This window comes from Phaseolus vulgaris, chromosome 5 (genome assembly GCF_000499845.2).
Source record: "Phaseolus vulgaris cultivar G19833 chromosome 5, P. vulgaris v2.0, whole genome shotgun sequence".
NCBI lineage: Eukaryota > Viridiplantae > Streptophyta > Magnoliopsida > Fabales > Fabaceae > Phaseolus > Phaseolus vulgaris.
The window spans coordinates 37,687,829-37,700,042 of NC_023755.2; the positions used below are offsets into that span (position 1 = coordinate 37,687,829).

The 12,214-nt window shown below is 27.1% G+C and overlaps 1 protein-coding gene across 1 annotated transcript; it reads right to left on the bottom strand.

Moving 5' to 3' along the window:
* Window positions 1–3,450: 3,450 nt before the first annotated feature.
* On the bottom strand, window positions 3,451–7,816 carry LOC137835736 (uncharacterized). Its single transcript, XM_068644370.1, has 8 exons — window positions 7,126–7,816; window positions 6,518–7,009; window positions 5,872–6,019; window positions 5,145–5,433; window positions 4,584–4,656; window positions 4,413–4,503; window positions 4,103–4,182; window positions 3,451–3,760 (listed from the first exon to the last, which is right to left on the bottom strand). Exons 1-8 carry the CDS (start codon window positions 7,180–7,182, stop codon window positions 3,611–3,613), a joined length of 1,380 nt encoding a protein of 459 aa, XP_068500471.1. The 5' UTR covers window positions 7,183–7,816; the 3' UTR covers window positions 3,451–3,610.
* Window positions 7,817–12,214: the final 4,398 nt, after the last annotated feature.

Below are 12,214 nucleotides of genomic sequence, written 5' to 3' on the forward strand. Positions count from 1 at the left end.
ATATATATATATATATATATGTAGGTATAGGCATGTGTGACAGAGATATAGGAGCAACTTCCGATGTAGTACACCACAAACCTCGAAAACTGTTACAATTTTAAAGTACATTTATTAAGTATACAAGTTACTTTCAAACGGTTTTAGGAAAAAAAAAATAACATTTATTTGAAGCTAAAATATATAAAGTTTTCATATATCCACGCATACAGCTATAATAATTTTAATTTTAATAAATATTATTTAATTTAAAACTTTGGATATATTAGATTTTAGAAAAATAGGTTTCTCAAAAACCTATTCTACATTGTAAAAAACATTTTTTTTTATTAATATACTAATGATATATTAATATGAATATTTTTTAAGCAATATACGTATAATAGATGATGGGTCTATTTGTTTTTGTGAATGTTAGAGAAAAAAATAAAGAATATCAACTATTTGAATTCAGTAAGAAAAAATAAAATAAAATATATTTTTAAATCGTAAATATCTTTTTTTAATAAAGAAAGGAGAGAATAAGTCACATCATTTCTAAATTTATCATTTATTCTATTGTTATAATATTTCTTATTTTTTATTATTTTAATATTAAAAATTATTATTATTTATTTATATAAGATGTGATTTATTTTTGTTTTTATAATATATGTTTTATATTATAAGATGTGATTTATTTTTATTTTTATAATATATATTTAATATTTTAAGAAATTATTTATTTAATTTATTGTTGTGTTTATATTAATATATTTTTATGTATAATTATTATGTTTATGAGTTATAATTTATTTGATTATATTTTTTATGGAATTCTTTTTTATTTTTAATTAAGATATATTTTTGTTGTTGTACTTTTTATTACTAGAAGTTTTTAATATTAAATAATATTTTCTTATTTATATAAGATCTGATTAATTTTTTAATTTTATAAGACATGTTTAATATTTTAAAAAATTATTTGAAGTTTTGTTTTTATTTAATTTATTTAATATATATATATTTTTTAAATTATACCTATTTATATTTAATATATATTTATTTTTTAATTATAATTTTTAAATTTACTCAGTGAAAGTTATTTATTTCTAAAAAAATAACTCAATTTTACTATTATATTTTTTTAATAGATAAGGGTAATTTTGTAAAATAATATTTTACATCTTTAAGAATATTCAAAATTCTTTGAAAATCATCAAATCACTCACAAATTTTCATAAATTTTACTGACACAACTACTTTAGCATATCTTAATGACTTTTAACATACCTCAATCTAAATATTCTCACTTTTTCATACTTTTTTCTCATATTCTCACATTTTGTCTTTTTTTTTTCAGTGTTGTTACATTTTAAATTAAGTGGTATTATTTAAAAAAAAATACTTTTATACAAATTTATTTTTAGGAATATAAAATAAAATTTTAATTGTTATATATATTTTTATAATCAGTTTCTAAATGTGACTTATTTATTGTAGATTTCTTTTGGTAATTGCTTCTCTAATCTTGATATAATTATTGATGTGTTTAAGAATTAGAAGTAACAAAGAATAATTCTTTAAATATATATGGTGATTTTTTATAGTTATAATTATATTAAATATTTTTTTTTTCTAATAGTCACAATGATATAATTAAATGAGATATATATATATATATATATATATATATATATATATATTATTCTGACTCTTCCAAAATAATTTAGAAACAATTATTTTCTTTAAAGTTTCTATAATTAAATGAGATTTAGTATGTGGGTTTCACACTGGTTCTAGATAACTTTCTATATATGACATAGTTTGGTATAAAAAAGAAGAGATATAGAAAATCCTCCTTAAGGATGCTTCTCATTGTCATCGCCTCTTTAACAATATTTATCTCTCCCTTCAGTTCCACTACGTTGCTTCTTCATCTCCTCCTTCTTCAATGAACTCCAACACCTCCATCTTAAACACCACACTGTTCCAGACCTCCATTTCAGTGGAGAAACCAGATTGATCACTAAAAAGGAGAATCACATCGTTGACTGTGAAAGTAAGAAATTCTAAACATAAAGTGTTGGAAATCTTCATAATTCATCTCTTTGATAAGAATGTTGATTCGAAAGTCTTGGAATTATAATCTTTTAAAAAATTATGAAACTAATGAAGATAATTTATTTTCAAATATCTTTAAAATATGACAGAATAAATATTGTAATATTATTTTTATAGTAAAAACTCTGTCGAAATTGAATCTAGTGAATTTTTACCTTTTTAAGATTTTTTTCACATTAAATTTTTTAATATCATTATTTTTTTTATATTTCTTCTATCGGTTTATTGTTTATATATATTTTTTTATTCATTTATTGTTTATATATTTTCTTTTATCCGTTTATTGTTTATGCCAAAACCTATTTTATATTTATATAAAGGTGGGAATACTGATTCCGATTTTACCAAAACATGTAAAATATGTAAATGTTATACTAATTTTTTTATCCTAGAAATTTATACTGAATTTTTAATCATGCTATTCATATTATTAAAAATGACACAGAAAATACTTTCTTTATTAGTTAAAACTAAAATAATATAAAAAAATATTTTATATGTGGATTCAAATTAGAATCAATATAAAAAACTTTCAAATTTATAATTATGTCGTTGTCTTGAAAGTTAAAAATTGTTGACATTATTAGATGTCTCCTTCTTGCATGGGATAGTGGATTTCTCGTATTCTTTTACGTGAGATGGAAAATTGCAGCATTCTTTCCACTTTCAGAGGATTTTATTATTATCATATTCATGAACTTTATGCTTAAAGGTTTTAGACATCTTTATATAGAATGAGATGTTATTATTACACATGTACTTTAAAAGGGAACTTATTCTCTTATCTCTTATTCAGTCAAAATACGGAAACCCCTTTATTTTTTGGACTTTCCTCTAACTTCTTATTTTGATTATCTCATTTTAAAATATAGTTTTAGCCTATAATTTTTTCTTTATTTTCCATCAGATAAATGTGAAGGAAATATATTAATTTTCTTCTAATTTTTTTTATTCTTTATTATATTTAATTTTATATTTTAATAATTATTAACTTAGATGACGTGGGTTATAAAATACATTGAAAATCATCCTAATTTAATTCTCAATTATTATATTCATAGAATTTTTTTAAAAAAAACTGGGTCTCGCCCCTGGTTATAATTAAATGATAAAATCATATTGCACTTTTAATTGTAACTCAGAAGAGTTAGTTTCATGTATATCCATGTACGTATATTTTTGCATTTTCTACACTCGTAAGGGAGAAAACAATGTTACTTTCGGAAGCAACAATGCTCTGCAAACAACTTTTTTTTCCTTGTTCAAATATTGAGAGTTTTCACTGAAGTCTGTCATTAATTATAGAAAAAAACTAAAAAACGAAAGTTATTCCACTGCAAGAGAAACTCTAGTCCTAAGTTATTATCAATTACGATAATATAAAACTGTACATTGAAGTCTGGTGCACATGTACACTGAAGTAAAATCCTATATAATGACAATTCACAATCAGTTCTGGCAATTCCCTTAGCCTAGTTCACAGTACGATTTCATAGTCCTTCTTGTGTCACGCTGAAGAACCACGCTGCTGCTCTGATAAAGCTAGCCATCTTCTTCTCCATCTAGAAAACTCCAAAACAATTGAACTTCCACTCATCACAACACCAAAGCCAGCAAATGTAGCAAGAAGGATCGACAAAACCGCATGCTTACCAACCTGAAGTTGAGAGAGTAATCCAATGGAATTAGTTTACATGCTTGATATTCTTCATGTAGGATCAAGTTTGAAACATCTTGTCCTACACTTGTCTAAGTGCTAAAAGTTCTTGATTTGACTATTTTCCTTTTGGTAATAAAAAATTCAGGTGAATAGGTGGTTTCATTCTATCATCATGATTCAGGACATGTCACAAGCTTGAGAGCTTACAATCCATCTAAACAGTATTTGAACCAACCCTCAATGGCTGATCCCTTTAACAACTTATTTCTCAAAATAATGTCACCAATTTTGTTGTCCTGTGAAAATTTACCAGAGAATTTAGCTCGATCAAAATCTTACCAGGGGGTAAAATATATGGGCGAATATGACCACCGAAAGAAATTGGACAGATGCATATAACCAGATGAACTTGCTCGTCACTGGGAAAACAAAATTTAAGTTAGGATTTGCATATTAGTGAAACACAACCACGCAGTAGCAAAATTTGCCAAACAAAATGTATCATGTAATATGTAATAAACCAATCAGCAATTGTCATATCATTTTAAACCCTGCAATATTCTGAAAAGAGTGTTGATATGTTGAGAATCCAAAGATAATGTTTACCATTTTCAATTTGTAAACTAAAATAGGTCAATGATGAACCTACCCATGGTTGTTGACGTCACGGAGGAGAGTAGGCCTAGTACACATGAAAATGGAAGAGAGACGAAAATTGCCTTGGTTCCCATTTTTCCAACCTGCAGAGAGTTCAATGACTTAGGCTATAGAAAAATGTATAACTTAGATAGTGCTAAATCATGTGGACTTCTATTCTTACCAACAGCTGCTCAAGGAAACAGAAATAGGCAAGCATGCTGACAATGACAAGCACTGGGAGTTCCTGCCAAACCCTGTCAAATTGAACAGACGAATTAAGAATCGTTCTGTGTAACGGTTTATAGTGAAAGACACAGCAAGAAGAGTCCATTCCATCTGTAACTTGTACGACTCAACACTAGCATTGGCTGCAGAACTCCAAGGAAAACATTGATTGCAAAATAATATTCTAAAAACTTCTTGAGCACGAGAGTTGCTATTTGAACTAGAGATTGCTATGAACGCCTACAACTAAGACACAGCAATTCAGGGATCTGAATCTGATCGCTATTAAAGTATAACTGTAAAATAGATTATTCATTCAACGAAGTTATCATTGGATGTCACGAAAAGTTCTGAGATGGCATCCAAGTTTATTACTTCAACATATTTAGTATGATTCTATAGCAGGTTGGCTATAGCATTCTATGGTATCCATTTAGCTCACAATTGAAACGTTCTTGCATGGCTCAATCATGGTACACTAGTAGTGGTCTTTGCATAAGAAAATAAAAGCACATGCCTGTATTCATCTCCCTGCTCGGACCTTGCTCCAGTATTCTGGGTTTGAACACTTCGGATCCGTAAGAGAGTGACAGGGAGGTTCTGAACTTCCTCCTTGCACACATCACAGGTCTTGTTACCCTTGATACTAAACCATTTAACAGCACATTCTTGGTGAGCCAGAGCCAGTTCACCTTTGCAGCTGCATTCCATCTTTAATGTCTCACCTCCTTCACATAGATCAACCAGACAAATTCTGCACACCGCTTCCTCTTCACCAATATCTTCACCACCACCATTTTCTAAGCCTATAAACACTTTCAAGTTACAAGTGCATGTAGGTTTGGAAACAGTTCGTTCAAGATTTAGAAATGAAAGTAAGATGAATCGAAAAATAATGTGATTCTTTTAAAAAGGAAAACAATTTAAGCTATTTTTAAGTGCCCAGTTGACGAAAGACACCACTCCATAAAAGAAAATTAGTTTAAACAGGAATTTTAAGGAAAGATAGAGATAATTATATGCAATGTAACATGAAATGTAATGTAAATTTTTTTATATCCAAATAATGGATATGCTAACAAGAAGACATAGAATTACAATATAATGTTAATATTTTTCGTAGGTAATAATATTTGACAATGGCATGCCATAACTGTGTCAATCCAGAGAATCTTGTTAGAGTTTTAACATGAAAAAGTTATTATTTGTTATGAATACTTATTGAAGTGCGTATAACAAGATACCAGTATCCTTAGTTGATTCATTCACTTCATGTACTTGAGGAGTGGAAGGAATGATGCGGAAAACTGAATCCATTCTCCTGATGCCTTTTTCTTTGCTATTGACAGGCACTGAACGAGATCGAGCTATCATCCCCTGAGTTTCTCTTCCCTGCAAAAGGACCACACAGAGTAAAGCACATTATAAGCCACAATTTTATATCAGAAACAAGTGACAGTAGAAAAAGGGGATAAATTATTACTCGTACACCATGTCCCAGTCAACATGGTTAAGAATGGAGTTTTATTAATTCTTCATTATATAGTATAAATATTTCTTACATGTTATGCAAAAATTGACCTAGACTATAACGACGATTTCAGCCCGTATAATCATTTATCAGAAAAAGGAAAAATAAAAAGTAGAAGAAGCACCGACCTCATAACAAAAAAAGAGTTTAAAACTTATGTGTTCATCATTCCTATTTTTCTATCTGTACAGTTTAAATCTAAAAAAAAATACCCTGATTATAACAATAATTTTAATTTCAGTGGAAGAAATCTAGCAAATAATGAAATCCTCATGTCAAATTCTGCGATTAAAAAGACATGGTGTCCATTAAATAAATTGTGATTTTAAAACTTAAATGCTATAGGGTTGGAATCTTACGCATGGAGAAGCACCAAGATTTCCACCCAGAGCAGATTCTGCGTTTGCACGCCCAATTTCTTCTACCGGTAACGAAGACGTTCTGTTAATCTTATGAGTGAATATCTTGGTGAGAGACACTGATCTGGAGATTGAGGACTTTTCTTGATGACCTGAAAAAGAAGCTTCTGAAACTGCGGTAACAGCCTTTTCAACATCAAGCGATTGACGATTCTTGAAGCCGAATCTTGGTAAGATGTTCCTCATGGATGATTTGCCTCTGGGAGCCGAAGAAGAAGAAGGTCTAGGAGCATCAACAGAGCGAGAAGTGACAAGAAAATTCACTCTCTTATGACTGGGAGTTGGACTTGGCGTCAGTGGCATCCTTATTCCAACAAAATCCCAACAAGAGTCTTCCGATGTTCTGGTCGGTATTTCGAACTGAATTTTCTCTGGCTTCCACTCATTGTTTACATGCGAGGTTTCATCGGTTGCACCCATCGTATCATCCACCTACAAACACAACAACACGGAATTGAATTGAATGTTGGGTGTTCCTAAAATACAAAGGAACAAGAAGTTAAAGGCAAAACATAGTATGTATGTAGCATGTGAAGTGGAAGAGAAACCGTTCGATTGGACGAAAGCGTGTCATGTTTTTCCGTTTCTTTTTGTTGAGCACTCATTTCGTGGTGACAAAGCAAAGCAACAAGTTGGAACTAATCACAATATATACTACTATTAGTAGTAGTATCACTTTGTTATTGCTTAGTGCGCGTGTTCCTGAATTGAGAATGGAAAAAACAGAAGAAATTGAAACATTTATGAACAAAGTAGGAGTATGTCCTGCTCTCACTCCCACACACACTTCTTTTTTCTCCACTATGCTCTCACCATATGCATCAACGCCTACAAATCATCCATGCCCGGAGAATATCGTGTTTTCATTGCTCTTTCCATATTTAAAACTAATTCATATATATAACCTTTAAATCGTGTTCAAATTTTACACTTTCAAAATCTTCCTTCATGTTTCAAAATCTCAAATTTATCAAAGCATAAGAACAATTTATGCATACAAATAGAAGAAGCTCACAAAAATACAAAGAAAACATATATAATATTATACTACATACTCCTGCAAGAATATATTAAGAAACTTTTATAAAACGACAAAGAAGTTGTAATTAAAGCTAAGAATCAATTTTATATTTCTCAAAAATTCTATGAACATATTATTTATTACATTTATTACCATTTACAATCTGTGTGACGGTTTTCAATAAATTTTAACTCAAAATATAAGAACATCTTATAAGTGTATTTCTAAAACTTCTATCTGTCTATGTATATACGCAATAACCATAAATGCATATAGTTACCGATTTAAATATGAATTAGGTAAAAATTGTTATGAAATGAAAATTAGGTGGTGAGAATTAACATCAAATTATTTTCTTTAATTTAGTTGGAGAAGTAAAGTTGTTTCTTTTCAGATGAATTAAGCAAAGTTCATTTTATCAAACTCACTTAATTTTTTTTAATTAAAGTTTATTAAATTTATTACGTCACTCACTATCACTTAAAATCTTTATAATTAAAGTTTATTAAATTTATTATCTCACTCGTTATCAGACTAATAAATATACAATAAAAGTTGTGATCCTGTGTTGGAAGGAAAAGAAGAAAATGGAGAAAGGAGGAAAGAAGAAAAGAATGAAGGGTGGTTGTCCACTTGAAACGTGGGATGACGAGGAATGGCGGTGTAGAAGGTAGCTGAGTTATGCACTTTCCCATAGTTTGAGCTTGTTTTGGGGATCATTAACCACTTCCTTTCTATTCACGCATTTCCTATGAATTTTCTCACACCAAACTCTGGCCACTCTTTGTTCTTTTCTCAGAGAGCAAGGCTTCTTTTCATCTTTTTACTCAAAACGACTAAGGAACACATCATTAAACCCAATCTTCATCAACTCCTCCTACATGCTTATACATCATCCTAGTATGCTTATATCTCATTGTTTGTTTGCTTCTATGGATTTACTGTTCACAAAAAAAGAAAGTGAGATGATATCAATGGTTTGAATCCAGGGTTTTGCAGAAAAGAAGAAGAGAGTATATACTTGTGAACCGTAAATATCTTCTCCCCTCAAAATGAAGAGATGTAACATACGTGTAGATGATGATTTTGAAAAAGATGTAGAAGAAAAATCACATGTGTAGGTGGCGATTTGAAAAAAAAAATGAGTAATTTTTTCCGAAATCTCAATTGAGATTAGAAGTCATGATTCAAATATCAAATTTTAAATTTTTCTTTATAAATTGTACTAAAGTCGAAATTGTGCTTGGAATGATTTTTAATTTTTTTTACACAGAGGCTGTGTTTGATTTTATTTAATTTTATTATATTTTTTATGTATTTAGTTATTTGGTATTTCTTTTAATTTTTCTTTAAATTATATATTTAATTATTTGTAAGGGAATGTAATTCAGATAATTTACTATTATAATTTAAATTAATTAAGTTGATTATATTGGATATTTTTTAATTATAAAAAATTACTTATAATGAAATTAACTGGATAAAATTTCAATCAATGTGACTAATTTTTAATTTTTAAAAAATATCTAATCTTAAAAATTGTGCATGAAATCACTTTTTTTTTTAAAGTAAACATCTAAACAGTTGGTTGCATAACCTTTAACGTCATAAAAACAACTTTAAATTTAACTTAAAACTTAATTTATAACATGGGTTTTCATTAACTTATAAAATGTTTTAATCTTTAATAAATGTAAGATCTTCAGTATATTAATCTTAATCAATATTATTGATCTTATTTACACCACATAAAATCAAAATGGAGTACTTAAAAAATAATCAAGTTCCAAAGTTTTATATTCAATTGCAATTTATTGGTTCTTATATTTGGAAGGGATGATATTCTTAAGTATTTTGAATATTATCTATATATGTGATGATGATTAATTTACGTGGTGGTAATTAAAATGGCAACTCTGGAGAACAGGACAAAAGTACTTGTATTTAATGACTCTAGAGCTTTCTTCTGGCATCAATATGGTAGGACTGGAAGATGAGCTTTAACACCACTTATTTTGGTACTCTTTCCCTACCAATTCCGTTTCAAGAGAAAAAACTTTAATCTCAAATATTCCTAAAGAAAACCCTCAAATACATTTGCATCTGTCCTACATGGTTACATCAATGAGATACACCAACACTTCTTTGATTTAATTATGCCATTTTTTATTTTTATTATTTTAAAGTTTTTTTTCTATTTTAATTTATATAGGTTTTGAAAATTCAATTTTGTATTTCTTTATAAATTTTTAAACGAATAGTCAATAATCGAAGGTACACTAATTTATAATTAATTTATTTTTTCTTATTTGATAAATATAATTTATTTTAATAAGAGAAAAAATATGAGAAAAAATATATATGTATATTTTTGTTGTATTTTTACTTGTAAGAATCTAAAAAATAATTTTAATGTAAAAGTGATATACTTTGAATAATATATGAATATTTTATTATTAAAGTGAAAATAATATATATATAAAAAAATCATCTATTTATGTTTCATTTTAAAAGAATTATCGATTTTTTTTTTAAAAAAAAAATTGTTTTTTTTTATTTTCTTAACATCTTTGTCATCAAAATGATGATAAGAATTTGTCATTGAGTTTCTGATAGTGAGTACTACAAGATTGTTCGATCATAGTTTTGGATAAAGTAAGTTCTTTTTTCTTTCTTCTTCTTTTAATCAATTTTGAATTAGTTAGATTTTTATTAGTATAGGCTTTGCATGTGATGTTTAGAGTTTCATAATTAGTTCATGTTAGTTCATAAACCTGGTTATATGTTTGGATCATTGATTACAACTCTATGATGCAGGTTAATCTACCTTTGAGTTGTGTAGGATTAGAGCTCTTTGTGAGCACAATTGCTCAAAGTCAAGTAAGAAAAACTAGTTTTATTTTCAATAGAACCCTAATTAGAAGATCTAGATGTGAGGGTGATGTGGTCATAGTCACCAATCTCAAATCTTCTTGTAGGGATGTTTGATTTTGAATAAAGTGGTATTTTGATTAAAATTAAACTTTGACTAGTTGATTATGCGTATTTAGAATTTGTATAGGTTGATTTTGTTGTGAATGAGTGCTTGAATATGTTTTGTTTGAGATTATAAAACTTAGTATGGTTGTATGAATGATTTGAGGTGTATTATAATCCATTTGAAATGTAAAAATTGTTCTCGGGACATTTTTAAATTAGGTTTTATGCAAAATTCGTTCTATATCTTGCTTAAATAAGTCCTCTTCAGTTAAGGTAGTTTGAGAGATAAAGTTTCATACTTATTTTTGTAAGAGAATTATTTATAGCTAAAACCTTGGTAGCTAATTAAATATTAATTTAAAAATTATTTATTAATAATAGAAATTAATTTACATACTAATAATTTTGTTAGTTTTTAAAATGTTATCTAATTTAATTAATATAACAAATAATTATTTATTATGTCTAAACTTAATTTCTATTTGATGAATTTATTGTAGTAAAAATAGCATCCTAACAAATCAACTAAAACTAATAAAATTTATACTAAACTTAATGATCAACATAAATCCAATAAAATCATTAATTAAATACACTTGTATACAATTCCATCCCATCATTAAAAAATATTACTGATAATACACTTCTCATTTCGCCACCAAAATCTAATAATTCAAATACCACAATAATATAATTAAATTCACAAGTGTTTATATTAGGGTTTGAGCTCTTCAAAGTTTCATCCTTATCATTTTCAATACTTTCTAAATAAGTTTGATTCCCTTCTTTTTAAGGAATGGATAAAAAGTTAAAAAAAGTTTTAACTTACTCCTTAGAAATTTGATTCACAAATACAGATATATAGCCTAACAAAGATTCTTCTATTTGGTTCAAATTTCACGTGTGATAAGAAAACTCTCACATGCAAACAAATTGAAATCTAAAGAAAAAAAAAATGTACTAAAAAAAGGATTTGATGGAGCTAAAAATTAGAAACAGCTTCATAAATATAAAAAAAAGATGTTTTATATTTTAGAGATACAATATATTGGATAAATAAACAATACATCAATAATTTTATATAAATTTTATAAATAGTAAAATATTTATTTTCTATTTAGGTTAAGTTTTCTTTATCACTGGTTTAATGTATTTTACTTCATAAATTTAAATAACATTTATGTTGATCTTATTGAAGAAAATGTTGTGTGTGGCAGAGGGTGCGTTTGTCTATGAACACACACAATTTGATTAAAATTAGAAAGCATTTTCAGAAATTTATATGAAAACACCTTTTACATTAACATTCACATTAAAAAAATCAGTAAGTAATAACTAAATTTTAAAATTAAAAATAATTAATTATTTTATTGACTAAATTAGATACTAACTTAGAGGTTAAAAATTATTGATATAAATATGATTTTTATTATTAATAAAATATTATAAAATAATTTCTAAATTGGTATCTAAATTAGTTACTAAAAATTTAACTACTAATATTTTGTATTCTAAATTAGTTTCTAAAAGATTAATAAAAATTAATTTAGAATATAAATAGTTAGTAACTAAAAAGTTGGTAGTTAATAGTTAAACACTATTTAAAAAAATATTTTTATCAATTTTTATTAATATAA